Raw genomic sequence first — 15,439 nt, 5'->3', positions numbered from 1 at the left:
ATGCTCGGGAGACAACCTACAATGCTCTCCAGTGGCGAAAAGACAGTTGGGAACAAGGCATTCTCCTCCTTCTCTATATAGACAATGACATTCAGGTTAAAATCCACTAACGAGACTGGGATAAAAGCACCTCATGCTCAGAAAAGCAATGGATGTTTCTGTGGCTGGCATGTGAATGTGCCGTCCCCAATGTAGGGATTGTAAAGACAAGGATCAAAAATGCTTTCCTAAAAGATGATGTGATCCCCTCCCCCTTTTTAAAAAGAACTCATAAGTTTCTTGAAGATAATGAATATCAAACACAGTTCACTGAACAATAAAATGATTTCTGAGGCAGACTATACATCACTATTAACAGGTTCAACTTATGGAAATTGCTCTTTAAGGGAGGTATCTTTTTTCCCTACGAATGGTCCTTTTTTAACTCATTTTGTAAAAAAACTAATTTTCTTCCATTTGTTCGTTTTTCTGACATTTGTCCCAGAAATCTCTTTGTTTAAAAAAAAATGTCCTAGCGTAAGAACTTACCTTGAAATCTGATTAACAAATGGCCTCAATTCTAACGGGTCATAGGCACGAGCAAAAGCCCAACAAACATAGCAAGCAGCATCCCTGACGTTGGAGCCGACACTGCAAGCACCTCGCTTTTCATCATAGGTCAGTCCTTTTAAAATGACAGGAACAACTGCGGAGAGTTTCAAAATAGGAAATATGAGCAGGATGTTAAAAATTTTGGGAGATGAAGAACACAGACTATGAATTAAGCGCTTGTACAGTTGTTAATTACTTGAGTAAAATGGCAACAGTTCTAACCACAGTGCTGTCTTCTCTTCCTTCCTATATCACAGTATGAAACAGCACGATGAAAGGAAGAGAAAGGTAACTTCCAGGGCTTTTTTTCTGGGAAAAGAGGTGGTGGAACTCAGTGGGTTGCCCTTGGAGAAAATGGTCACATGGCTGGTGGCCCCGCCCCCTGATCTCCTGACAGAGGGGAGTTTAGACTGCCCTCCGCGCCGAAGGCAATCTAAACTCCCCTCTGTCTGGAGATCAGGGGGCGGGGCCACCAGCCATGTGACCATTTTCAAGAGGTTCCAGAACTCCGTTCCACTACATTCCTGCTGAAAAAAAGCCCTGGTAGCTTCATAGGAAAAATAGACTTCCAGTGCAATCCTCAGCAGAGTTACACCAGTCTAAGCCAATTGATTTCAATAGGCTCAGAATGGGGTAACTCTGCTGAGGATTGCACTGTTAGTGAGGGAGAAAAACTTAGATGATCTTTTCTTTACCAAGAAAAATCTCAAACATATGCAAATTTCAAAAGAAAATAACATTTTCAAAGAAGTCATTTTGTAAATGGCCAAGCACTGCTATGATGGAGACAAGAGCAGCCTTGCTCACCACTTTCCCTAGATTAAAAAGTTATAATAGTGCATATGTGGACCAGCAGAGAAACACTCTGCCAGCATTATCATATTGTGATTGATAGCTGGACTTCCTGCAACAGAGGCAGGTCCTAGAAAGGCAACATCTGTACCTGAAAGATGATGGGTTCTACCTTAAGTTTATAACTTCACAGTTACAATGATATATTTTAAGGCATGATGAGAAAATTGCTAAATGATGGGAAACTAAATCCCACATATCGAAAACATTTATATTTATTAATGTACTTTATGTATACCCAACCTTTCTCCCCAATGGGAAATCAAAGCAGCTTACATTGTTTTGATCTCCTCCATTTTACTTTACCAGTGTGGTAGGCTAGGCTGAGTAGAGTGTGTGTGATTGACCCAAGACCACCCACAAAGCTTCCACAGCAAAGTGGCAATCGGAGCCTGGGTCTCCCAGATCCTAGTCCAACATTCTGACCACTAAACCACATAGGCTCAATAACTGATTCTGGATGCTAATTTCAGAATAAGAACACTATATAATCTGCACAATAATTTGGAGCCTGTAATGTTTATGAAGATTGCATAAAAATTAGCCTAATGACATTCAGCTCCTAGTTCCTTGTCCACTGCCCAAATATCTTTGCGTACAGAATAAGCTGCCCACACATGAATTAAGAGCCTTTTAGCTGATTCACTACTATGTGTTTATTGATTACTCAATTGTTTAAAATAATTTTCACAGACTCTCAGTTTGGTGTAGTGGTTAAGAGTGTGGGACTCTAATCTGGAGAACCGGGTTTGATTCCCCACTCCTCCACTTGAAGCCAGCTGGGTGACTTTGGGTCAGTCACAGCTTCTAACTCTCTCAGCCCCACCCACCTCACAGGGTGTTTTGTTGTGGGGATAATAACAGCATACTTTGTAAACTGCTCTGAGTGGGTGTTAAATTGTCCTGAAGGGCGGTATATAAATCGAATGTTAGTAGTTGTCGTCATCATCGTAGTACAGAATGGTTTCATTCTGTAAAGTGAACATGTGTTGTCTCTTTCTTGCAAAGAGATATATGCATGTTTATTTATAGTCCACTTTTCTCAATGAGATCCAAGTGGATTACACATATGCAGAATGTACATAAAGTCACTGTAACACGTGAACAGGGCTACCAAGTGCATGGGTCTACTGGTGTTTAAGGGGGGAGGATGATGTTCCTATGCAGGTTGATTCATCAAGTTCACTCATTTTCATCAGCAAGACATTCTATTGGCACTAGAAGTCTCTAGGAGACATACTAGATGAAACTAGATTAGGTCAAGTTAAGTGTCTGTTCGTTCTTATTCATTCTCCCAGGACTTCTGTGATGTGGGTATTTCCATTTCACAGAATGGCTTAAAGACAGAGATTTGATCCGTTTTACAAGGTATACATTTTTGGACTGAATAAAAAGCAGTGGCCCTATAAAACAACTAACAGCTTTACAAAATCAGCACTAGTGTTTTAAAAATGCGAATAAAGGAATCATAAACATGAGGTTAAAGTTATATAAAGGGTATAATTAATATAAAAGCAAAAAAAAATGTGTACAAGGGCACTGTTTAACACATGGCAACCCAAGAATTCCTTTTTTGCTAGAATGTCCTAGCCAGGTGTAAAAAATTGAGAGTTCAGTCAGACGAGAGCAGCTGTACGCACGGATGCCTCATGAAAAGAGGCAGTCTTCTGCAGCCTTCCTTACTTCCTCCCTACAACTATAAGAGCTCGTGTGTAATTTTGGCAAAACTTGATACACAGACCAAATTATAATTCGACCCCCTCAGTTAGAAACAACAGTCACAGATTCAATTTGCCAAATGGAACCTATGAATGTAGCTAACAAATGACACAGTTCAAAAGGATTAGGACATGTTAGCTTCAACATAGCCCACAATGGACCTGAAGATGAATGTTTTTCTAAAACTTCTTGTTACCTCTGAATCACACAAGACATATGGTGTTAGCAACATGATAAAACAGCCCTGCAGTCTTAGAACTTGCAAGGCTGAAGAAGCTTCTGAATGAAATCTTTCACACAGTTCCAATGGTGCAGTGCCAAAACCTACCAGCTGCACAGGTTTCCCTAGAAGGCTTCCTTTTGGCATCAGTTAGTCCAGTAATATAGTTTAAACACACTGCTTACTGAACTGCATGTAATTTAATCAACTGCTCTAGCCTACAGAAACAACAGCCTTCAGGGGAAAGAGAATTCACTTAACCCTTTCCCTTTTTTCCTCTTTGTTAAGTTCTGCAGTCCAACTTTCATTTCTTTGGTAGATGCAGATAAAAAATAAATGTTGGTATATTTGTTTTCTTAATTTATAGCCTGTCTTTCTCCCTGAGTCTCAGGGTGGTTTACAAGATATAAAGCAATGCAATCAAACAGCTTCTATCACGAAAGCAGCATGCTTTCAGGTATATGACATAAACTTAAGACACATTACTGCTTTCAAAAAGGCCTTAAGGGGCTCAGAAAGTGCTATTGTTTCACGTGAGGAATCATTGGTGATGTGGTGTTTGCATGCCTTACCCACTCTTGCCGGCCTCTCCACCACTACATTCAACACCCTCCCTACCCCATCTCCTCTGCTATAGAGTTCTTGGAGAAACTTCTGTCAATCTCATCTCCACAGGGAACAGAGGCTGCAGAGATGGGGGGGGGGGGGGGGTTTGTCATTTTCCTTTAAAAAAAATTCTCCCTCCTGAGGGCACCTGTAATGATAGATGGAACAGGTGCCACTTCCACTGAAGAGGGCTGCCTTCTCTTAGCAGAACAGGAGGGAGCTAATCCAACAAGAAGATGGATTTAGGGACCTTCCACACATGCTTTTTTAAAAAATTAAAATATTATAGTGTGCTCTTTAGAGCGGCAGCAATTCTTATTTATTTCTTTATATTCAATTTATATTCTGCCCTCCCCACATAAGCAGGCTCAGGGTGGATTACAACCAAGTTTAAAATCATTTTCACAGTATATACAATTTAAAACCATAAAACATCTTAAATACACAGATTAAAATACATACATACATGTATGTAAACACAGTGGCGCGTAGTCTAGATGACCACCTTTTTTCCCATCTCCGGAGCATTTTGGCAGAGAAATATGAGAGGTGGAGCTGTCACTAGTAGACAGGGCATATGTTGTACTCCCCCGGCTAGGGGGCACTGCCTTGCATCAATCATATGCCTGGCAGAACAGCTCTGTCTTACAGGCCCAGCAAAAAGCTAACAAATCTCGCTGGGCCCTGGTCTCATCGGACAGAGCGTTCCACCAGGCTGGGCCCAGGACTGAAAGTGCCCTGGCCCTGGTCAATGCAAGGCAGATCTTTAGTAGATGTTTATCGCTAGAGTGAAGAGTCCTCTGGGGTTCATATGGGGAGAGGCGGTCCCGTAGATATGCCGGTCCCAGTCCATATAGGGCTTTATAGGTTAGTACCAAAACCTTGAACCTGATTTGGTACTCCACTGCCAACCCGTGCAGCTGACGCAATACCGGCATTGTGTGTGTGCGCATCGGCGTTCCGGTGATGACCCGCACCGTTGCATTCTGTACCAGCTGTAAGAAGTAGACTGGCGAAATTCTGACAGCTGTTATTGGCCTCTACTTAAACAGGAGTGGTTATATGGAATTTCTTCAACCACTGCATTGTTTGTGTGGGAACAAGATAAAGATAACAAAGAACAGGTGCTGGTACAGCATTAGCAAAAGAAATCACAGGGAACTCTTTTTTGGACATTGGATTACACCCACTCTTAAGAGCACTTACGATGTATAAATGGCATAAAAACTGAAGATGTACAAATCTCCTCTTTGTGGGAAAGTCACAACAGAACTGCTAGTTTAGTATTCTCTTCTACATTTTATAAAAAAAATGAAGCCCTAACAACAGCAATGCAACCTTGAAAAATGTAGTTTAACTTGTTTTTAAGTGTGTTAAATAAAGTGGTGACAAAAATGGATTTAACTGGTTATACAGGAACACTGAAACAGCCCCTGGAGGCAGTATTCAAAAATCTGCCATAAATTTCTTCTTGTGAAGATTAAACATTCCTGCTACTGATGATACTGCTGTCGATGCTATTTGTTCAGCCTTAAGCTGAACATCAGTACAGGGAAAGGCTGGTTTTGTATAAAGGGTATGGGAAAACGCTCTATCCATCATGACAGAAATCTTCCCCTTGGGAAACATAAATAAGAAGTGTCAAACGGCAGCTACTACATTCGTAACTCAAGGAAGAGTCAGATCACACACTGAGCAATTCCACATCAAAATAAAGGGTCTTTAAGTAGAACAGCAATGCCCATGAGATGTAGCAATAATCTCATTCATTAAAAAAAAAAACAGGAGGAGAGACTCAATACTGAACCTTGGCCGATTCCAGACAGCCCTCCCCATCCCGAAACGTCGTGCATCGTCGCGCGGAAAACGCAAAATATTTCACGTTTTCCACGCGACATTTCGGGATGGGGAGGGCCGTCTGGAATCAGCCCTTACCTCTAGTTACATATGTTCAAAAATATGTGTAACTTTCATCTTTTGGGGTCCAAATAGGAGGACAGAATGCCAAGACAATATCTGCATTTTAAACAAAGGCTACCTACCATCACTACCACCTCAGTAACTGACTAAGAGCCAAGCTACAAGTGACGCCTGACACAGGTTGGACACTTGTCAGCTTCCCTCAAGTTTTGATGGGAAATGTAGGCATTCTGGTCTTGCAGCTTACAGAAGTTTACAGAGCGGCAGTCTATGGGAGGGAGAACATGTGGTCGGGAGGGGAGTGCAGGCGTCGGGCTCTTGCCAGGCGCCCCCCTTCCCCTCTGCTGGGTGTATGTGTGTGTGGGGGGGTGGTTTCTGTAAACTGTAATTAAATGGAGAGCCAAGCTGTAAGACCAGGACGCCTACATTTCCCATCAAAACTTGAGGTAAGCTGACAAGTGTCCAACCTGTGTCAAGCGTCACTTGTAGCTTGGCTCTAAGCTTCAACATACAGATGCTAGTTTTCATTTGTCTTATTTTCTTTAAAAAATTATTATAAATTAGTTTCATTCTGGGCAGTTATCTTGAATGCTTTATATAGCTCAAATAAACAAGCATCTGGAGGACTGGAGCGGTAGATGAAATTATTAATTCTGAAATACCAATCACTTCACATCTGCTGCTGTAGTCCTGCTATAGAATAGAGAATCATAGAGTTGGAAGGTACTTCCAGTGTCATCTAGTCCAACCTCCTGCACAATATAGGAATTTCACAACTAGATCTCCCCCCGCCCCCCGCCCCCGCACATTCCCAATAACTCTTGCTTCATGCTCAGAAGATGACAAAACATGTCCAGAATCCCTAACCAAACTGGCCTGTAGAAAATTGCTTCCTGGCCCCAAACTGGCAATCAGCATTCCCCTGGGCATGTAGTAAGGGGCCACAAGAACTAAGCTCTGATGCAACCCTTCCTGTCCTCCCTCTCATGTGGGGATACTGAATGGATACTTAAACATGATTGGAAGACAGCAAGACCCCTTTCTTTTTCATACCATAAGCCAGAATTAGTCATCTTTACCCCACCGTATCCTCTTTCAGTTTAAATTTTGGTTGCCATTTGTCTTGCTGTTCTTTGTTCAACTCAATTAGTTTAAACTAAGGGCTCAGTTTTTAATGACTGGCTTGAAAGAGACTAGAAAGTGAAAGATATAAGAGACTATTACAGATGCAAACCTAAAAGCTGTTTTAGCTATATTAGGAGGGCCCGAGCCCATCAAAGTCCAAATCCCCATAACAGGTGCTTAAACCCAAGGAATGCTGACTCTCAGGACTAAATTGCTTGGAAGGCCTCTTGTCCTCATATATCACAAAATACAGTCTTCTTCACAGAGGCAGACTCTGCTGAAAGGGAATGTCTGCCTCTGCATGAGATACAGATAGAAAGTCCCGTATTTTCTGTATATGTCTACAACTTTGTGTTAGAGAGATAAATAGTGGTAGTATGTGAATGTTTAAGTACATATGTGAGAGACTGTGCAGGAATATATGCATTAAAAACAATGTACCCAAATCTGTATGGTACAATGCCTTCAATAGTATAGTCTATTACCTAAGTTTTATTTGAAATAATACTTCTCAAATTAAAAGCAGTCTCTTAACCTGCAATAAACATTGGTTTTTATTCTAACTAATGGAGACCGAGGTTCGAATCCCCACTCTGCCATGGAAACATAATATCGACCTTGACAGTCACATGCTGTCAGTCCAACCTACCCCACAGAGTTGTTGTGAAGTTAAAGTGGAGGAGAGGAGAATGATGTAAGCTACTATGGGTCCCCACAGGGAAGAAAAGGCAGGGCATAAATAAAGCAAATAAAAATCAATAAAAGATTTGACTGATGTATCACTGTTAATCTCAGTGTAAAAGGATGATAAATTTAAAGTGAATTCTTACCAAATTCAAAATAGTCCAATTAGATCAGAGGTGGGCAAAAAGCCATTTAGGAGGAGCGACCAGTCACTCTCCAAGCAATTAAAAATGGCTCTCAGTCTCTCCTTCAGTGCTGTTTCCATCATTTTCTTCTCCTTTCATTTAAAGGTACTACATCAGCTTCTCTTCCCTGCAAAGTGGATACATGCACATCCCTTTGCTCTGGATGGGAAAGTAGCATGCTATTACCCCCATACATAAAAGCTGCTATTTGCCTCTTCACAATAGAAAACATAGAGGTAATTATATATTGTTCCCCAACAGGGCAAGTTACAATTTAGGTGGGAGTGCTTTGGGGGGAAAGGAATGATTTCCCTACCTAAACACTGCAATCTTGCTCTGAAAAACTAATTTTTGTGCAAGCCACCTTTTGTGACTGGTAGCTCCCAAGGCTCTTGAAAAAAATTAAGTAGCTCCCAGAAACATATCTAATACCCCCCCCCCCCCTGGTTAGATTATACTCTTTTCCACCCAGCAAAACCTATTAATTTGCAGTTACCAAACATAATGGGCTATTTACGAATTAACAGAATTGGTATAAGAATTAGTAATACACACTGTGTTACTGATTTGCATAAGCTGCCTCAAACATTTAAAAAGTCAGGTTAAACTTATAAATGTTTAAATATATCATTCATAAGTGTATGTTACCACTGAGTGAAAGCACTCTAACATTTACAGGCATATCTTTTTAGAGAGGTTTCCACCCTTTTTCAGCCTGTGGGCAACTTTTGGACTTGTGACATAGTTTGGTGGGCACAACCACAACATTGCTGCTAGAGGTAGAATAAGAAGGTGCCTCTAGTCTAGTCACAACTGACTCATGGCAACTCCATTCACAGGACGTTCCAGGCAACAGACGGGCAGAGATGGTTTTGCCACTGCCTTCCACTGCGTAGCAAACTCAGTCTTCTTTGGTGGTCTCCTATCCAAGTACTCACCATGGCCAACTCTGCTTAGCACCCAAGTCTGATGAGGCCTTAGGGCACTTGGGCTGCTGTAGAGCTAACCACACAATGGCAGGGAGTAAGGTTATGCATAACCAGTAGTAATTCAGCTTGGCTGGCTTGTGTATCTATAAGTTCCTCATTACTATCCAAAGAAATATATTCCTCTTTTTAACTTCCTTTCTTCAGTATTGTTTAAGAACCTCACGAATGCAAAAGTCCTTTTGTGACTATTTAAGTCTGTTTTCTGACAAGTCCTTCTACATTAGAACTTCTATTAACTACTCTCTACTCCTCTCTGGACACCTCTTTTTTAGTCTAGCAACACTTTCTTCCTTTCTCACTTTAATATATTATAAAGAATCAGTAAGAAATAAAATAGAATACTAGATATTGTACCTTTTAAATGCAGTTCTGCACTAATTTGGAAATGTAACTAATCCAGCCTCTCTCTCTCTCTCTCTCTCTCTGTATATGTATATGTATATGTGTGTGTGTGTGTGTGTATATGTATATGTATGTATATGTGTATATATATATGTATATGTATGTGTGTATACGAGTATGTGTATGTGTATATGCATGCATGCATGCATGTATATATGTATATATATATGTATATCTATATGTGTATGTATGTGTGTGTGTGTGCGCGCGCGCATGTAAGAATATATGTACACAGATAATCACCTTATGAACCACAATCAAATGCAGCCCCACCAGGATACTTTTAAGATGACCATAACCAGGAATTAACATGTCAATTCTTCTATAAACATTCTTCTATCGCCTTAAGCAGACGATATAACACACTAAACAGCATCATATCTGAAAAGTAAGGATATAAACTACTGTGTTTAAATGACAGGGATTTGTTTACCATTTATATGTTGTTGTGAACATTTAAACAAGCCTGACAAAATTATTTTGCAAGCAGGAATTACTCTTTTTTTGTTGTCTGTGCCCAAAGTGCAGGTGCCATCAGTCACTGGTGGAAAACGGAGACAGAGGATCGGGGGAGGTTCATTCTGCAATTGTTCCCTCTGCTCTCAGGGCATGAATTATTCTGTTACTGCCTGCCAGGCTTTCTCCCATGCCACCAAGGCTCAGCCGCAGTTGTCGGGCACAGCTCTGGATACTGCAAGGGCAATACATGGCAAGCACCTGCCTGTCACCCCCACCCTCTGCTTCCCACAGCAGTTCTCTCCTACCCTTCCTGCAGCTACTCGCAGACTTGCTGTCAGGTTTCCAATTCGGCCTCAGTTCACAGCAGGGCTTCCCCTCCAGTCTTTGCATCATGTCCTGCACAAGCCTAGAGAAAGATCATCTGCGCAGGAGGGGGGGGGGGGCGTGGTGGGAATCTAAATGTGATAATCAACCAGACTTCGGATCTTTTTTAAAAAATCAAGAATTTGTAGTAAAACTAATTATGGAACACGGAACTATTCAAAAACAAAAGCGGGCAGCTTGCTCATAGACATGTAGGACATTAGATAGCAAGGCTGGTAGAAATCTCTACAGAAGACCCTCAAACACTGCTAATGCTTGCTAGATGGATTACAGGAATCTCTGTATTTTCTTTGAGTCTCCCAGCAACATATAGTGACCTTGAGTTTCTCAATTAATATGAAATAGGTTTAGTAAATGGTAGGCCAGGCTGACATGCTAATTCCTAAATTAGGCAGCAGGAAGTCTTAGGGAAATGTAGGAGTGTTCCACCCATTGCTGTCAATTCCTATCTTCTGTGACTCAGAAGTTTAAGATGTATCAAACTTCACTGTACCTACTTTTCTCTGTGAAGAAACCACTTCTACTCCCTAGAAAATTTATACAGTATTGCCCAGCCAACTTGCCCAGACTTGTAACATATCACCAAAGCAAGGATTGGAAGTTATTAAGGACAAAAAGATGCTTGAATGGGTGTTAAATATAAATCAACAGTTGCGTGCAGAATTGAAAGAGGACATTTTAAAGGAAACAGTGCAAAATCTTTGCACATTTGGAGCCACATCTGATCTTAAAATGGTTCCTACTACGTCCCTCATACAACGTACTAAACTGAGAATTCATTCCTCTGCTTAAGATTCCCTGCTTAAAGGAGTAAAAAGTGACAATTGCTTATATAGAAATCCAATACTTCACTGTAGCTATAATTTGGCAGAAGACCCACAGGGCTTTGCCAATGTACTTCCTTTTAAAATACAATGTTCAATATAATTTACATATTTTTCACTTTTTAATATTAATGAAAATACCTTTTTTGATTGGCTATTCTTCAGACAAATCTAAATAACAAGAACAAGGTCTACTTAAAAGATCCAAATGCCTTTCTCAAAGTACATTGGCTCTCAGAAGCTAAAGTTTGACAAGTAACGTGGATCTTTGGTTGCATGTCATCATACTGCGACATCAGTATCAGAGCACTTTATACATAATTGGTATCTAACATGGGAGCTGGAGGTGTAGGGGGGGTAGGGCAGTTTTCAACTGCCTTCACTGGCAGTTTTCGAGAAGAGGCCGGATGAATATTTGTCAGGGATGCTTTAGGATCATCCTGCATTAGGCAGGGGGGTGGACTAGAAGGTCTGTATGGCCCCTTCCAACTCTGTGATTCTGTGTGACCAAATAATGAGAACACTTTTGGAATGAAACTCCATTCCAGAATACATTGACATTAATCAATCCTTTCAAACTATAACTGAGTATCATGTTTAAAATGTTGGCATAAGTATAACAATGACAAAAAGTAGTACTGAATCAATCTAGGAATTACATCACCTCTACTACGAATACTGTGCTTCTCCTCTTTTGAAAAGTGCCAGCCATCAGGTGACTGGTCCACATGTATGCCATAATTATACAACAGGAATACAAAAGATCTACCTAAACGACGATAAACAGCTACTAGCTTTGCTAGTTCAATTTGACCAGTTATATCCACTAATGAAGAAAACGAGCAGCATCCTGTCTCCAAGGCTCTATTCCCTCAACTTGCAGATCCAGGTATTTTACTCTACTGCCTCCAGTTTAATAAAACAACGCCTGCTGCATTTGCACGTTCTGCTCTTCTTCAGCTGCAGCCCAGTTGAGCAGGTCTGCCTAGCAGCAACCATTTCCAGGGAGTGGTTGGGTTTTAATAAGCTCTTTGCTGCACTAGGATCATGCCCAGGGGCCAACATCACTACCACAGCTTCCCTCAAACTCACCAGGGCAAGAACAGAAAACAGGCCACTTTCACAGAGCAGAGAGACAGGCTGGTACACATAAAGCTCCCAAATGTAGCCCATAGCATAGCACCCCTGCACCATACACCATAAAAAAATATTACAGCTCCATCTTCAGGGCTACAAAGCAGTATCTTGATAAATCAAAGTAGTTGGTCTACCAGTATCTGCTATAGTTTGCCTAACAAGCCTCTCCAGCAGTCCATTTAAAATTAGCAGCACAGATGTCAAGGAATGTGGAATTTGCAATTTGCCAACACTTGAAGTTAAGGGAATAGACAGGTGGTGGTTATAGTCCAAAGAAAAGGAGACCTGGAACACAGATATTTAAGGTTGGTGTGAAGTGGTAATATTCTCGTACAAGAGGATTCTGGAGGCAAAACAGTAGCATGTAGGAAGGAAGCTCAGATGGAAGGGAATTGGAAGCTGCACCAAGTGGCAAACTGAAGAGGGCTGCAGTAATGCTCATAAAGGAATTTTGACAGGCTAAAAGGGCTAGGATGTCACACTGTTGTTACATTGTGAAATGAAACAAAAGTCCACAGCCCATGAAAGTTCATATTGCAATAAATGATGTTAGTATTTAAGATGCCACTGAGCTTTTGTTTTATTTTTCTACAAGACAGCTACTCTTTGCAATCAAGGAAGGTGTTAGATTACGAGGCTGTTTAAAGGCTAACTACTGGTACTACTAGTACTCTGCTATCAAAACCAGTAATGGGTGTACTGTGGACACTGCTGGGTGGAAGTGCCCCTCCAACCCTTTTGAGTCTGATGCCTCTAATATACAGTATACCAGCAAAACCTCTATGGACTTAGGAGTCTTCTAATTAGCTTTAATAAAGTTGTTTCTCAAGAGAGAAACTACTGAGAAATTTGTTTATTTTATTTAAAGCATTTTTACCCAATCTTTCCAGCCAATTAGGACCCTCAAGGCAGTGAAGTGGTGAAAAACATTGAAATCAACTTTTAAAAGCGCACATATATAACAACAATTAAAAACATAAGAAGGAAGGAGGGCCAATAAGGAAATGCCAAACAAAAGTAAGAAGTCTTCACCTGCTGGCAGAAGATAACAAAAGAAGGGTTCACTTGGGCATTATGCAGTGAACCCCACACAATACCATGTAAACCCAAGATTTTGATACAAATAAAGAGAGCAAGGATTTTGCTGGCCCAGTGGAGGAACAAAATCAGAAATTTCCTAAGTTAAGAAACAGGAGATCAACTGCTAGGTCTAAATTAAAATGTACAGATTTACATATTATGGGGTGAATCCAACCATCTTCTAAGGAGCATTCCTCCAACCTAAGTGGCTCTTTCTCTAATGGATGAACCAATTAAATTGGAGGAAGGCTCCTTAGGCCCAGGAAGGGTTCAAACTGTGAAGCAGTAAGAGATGGGAAAGAACCACCCCAATTAGAGTATGCACGCGCGCGCGCGCACGCACACACACACGTGCTCATGCATATACACACACAGAGAAATAAGATTTTTGGCAGATTTTTCTTCTACTGGAATATAAATGTGAAAAATTAATTCTCTTCTGGGAATTGATCCAATTAACTAAAGATGGACAACTAATTGTTCATTGGCTGATGTTTTGTTTTTTGTAACTATAAAAATATTATGGCTAACTTCTATTTTATAGACCTATCAACTAATTTTAATGTACCTTTTTCGCTCTGACATGCCAATAAAGGTTGTGTGTGTGTATGTTCTATTTTATAGTTTCAGGCTTACATGTTCTGGATTGTAGTGGTTCTGCTAGAATTTTTAATTCAATATTCTTACTAAGCTTTAATCTTATTATGCATCGATATTGTTCTTGATAACAACTATATTAATGATGCTGCAGGTTAAACTAGTTACTTATTGATAATGGTGTGATTCATAATTAATAATCTACTGTTGTCTTTAACATGTATCTGTGTATTGATATAATTGTCTTATTGATGTAATTGTCAAAAACAGCCTTTTCATTTATTTTTTAAAAGGCTGGTGCTGCAAAGTCTTGATAAGAAAAAAAAACTAAGCACCAACCACATATTAACATGCAAGAAATAAAGCAATCCACAAGAAAGGAAATATTATTGAAGACTATTCTCTTGATATTAATTTCCCTATGTGTTAAACGCATATATGATTGTTTATGTTGTGAGAAAAAAAAAACCAGTTTTCAATTTCAGGCGCAACCTCAGGATTCATGAAATAGGATACAAACTGAAAAATAACTGTATGAGATGCATGATATCTGTGATGGTTTGCCTACATAGTTAGAAAAAAGGCATTTAGAACACAACACAAAGTAGGGCAACCCAGGGCCCTGTACCAACTAGACTGTCCTAATTCTGAGGCAGGGGAGGAATGTGCCAAGCCCACATTTACCAGCTTGCCACATTGTGCTGGCAGAACTGCATGGCAAGATTTTCATCCTGATCCAGCTGTAGTCATGTGAAGTTCTACATGATTACTGGCAGCAGAATGTACTGTGGGATGGACGGACATCTAGATGCCCTTCCCACTAAAAAAAATCCACCACAGACAGGTGTCATCAAGGTGCGCACCCAACCACAGATTCCATCCATTACTTTCAATGGGATGTGTTTCCAAGAAGAGGACCCCCCCCCCCCACTCCCAACAAATTAGTCAACCACATGCTGCATCTAGGTGGGATAGCATCAACCAAGCTGCCTGGGCAAGAGAGATGCATTTCACTTTCTTTTTCACACCTACCCTCCTTGCAAATGTCTCCTTGTCTATATTGGTGCTCTCTAACTTTTCCCATAGTCTTGATCTTGATATAGAGTCGAAAGCTGCCTTTAGATCAACAAAGGCAGCATACAGTGAGGTAGGACCTCTAGCTGAATATTTTTCAATTAGATGCTAATTAGATTTTATAATATTTTTATTTGTACTATTTTAACTGAAGTTTGAACTTGTATAATTCTTAACAAATAAGGGAATGTCTTATTTTACTAGTTTAAAGCTGGTCGTGAACCGGAAAAAATAAATGTCTCCTTGTTTTTGTAGGGACCTAGGTCCCTTTTGCCTCAGGCAATTTATGGCTACATTTCCAGGTCCTGAAAAAGAGTTGCTGAAAATGGGCATTTCCCCCAAATGAACTTTTTCCAGTTAATCTGATCCTGTTTCTGAGGAGTTATATGTTAATGACAAAAGCACATCTAAATATAAAACAACAGTTGCCAGACTCAGCATCTCCTTTATCTAAGTGTAACTTTGTATCATTACGAAACTTAGTTTTTAGAAACAAGCTTCAAAATGTAATTTCATCTTAAAATCTGCGCTCAGTATAATGAGAAAGTTTAGAAGAATCTGAAAGACTGAAAGACTCTAAGCTAAAAAAAA

The 15,439-nt window shown here is 40.3% G+C and overlaps 1 protein-coding gene across 1 annotated transcript in view; it reads right to left on the bottom strand.

The window, feature by feature from the left end:
• Nucleotides 1-15,439, bottom strand: part of TBCD (tubulin folding cofactor D) — a 202,975-nt gene that overhangs the window by 133,897 nt on the left and 53,639 nt on the right. The window contains exon 15 of the mRNA XM_054978807.1: nt 529-685. Coding sequence (XP_054834782.1) covers nt 529-685 — 157 coding nt within the window. The remainder of the gene's footprint in view (nt 1-528; nt 686-15,439) is intronic.

This window comes from Eublepharis macularius, chromosome 4 (assembly GCF_028583425.1).
Source record: "Eublepharis macularius isolate TG4126 chromosome 4, MPM_Emac_v1.0, whole genome shotgun sequence".
In the NCBI taxonomy this organism is placed as follows: Eukaryota; Metazoa; Chordata; class Lepidosauria; order Squamata; family Eublepharidae; genus Eublepharis; species Eublepharis macularius.
The sequence above is the reverse complement of the archived record's forward strand: the minus strand, read 5'-3'. Positions and strand labels throughout refer to the sequence as shown.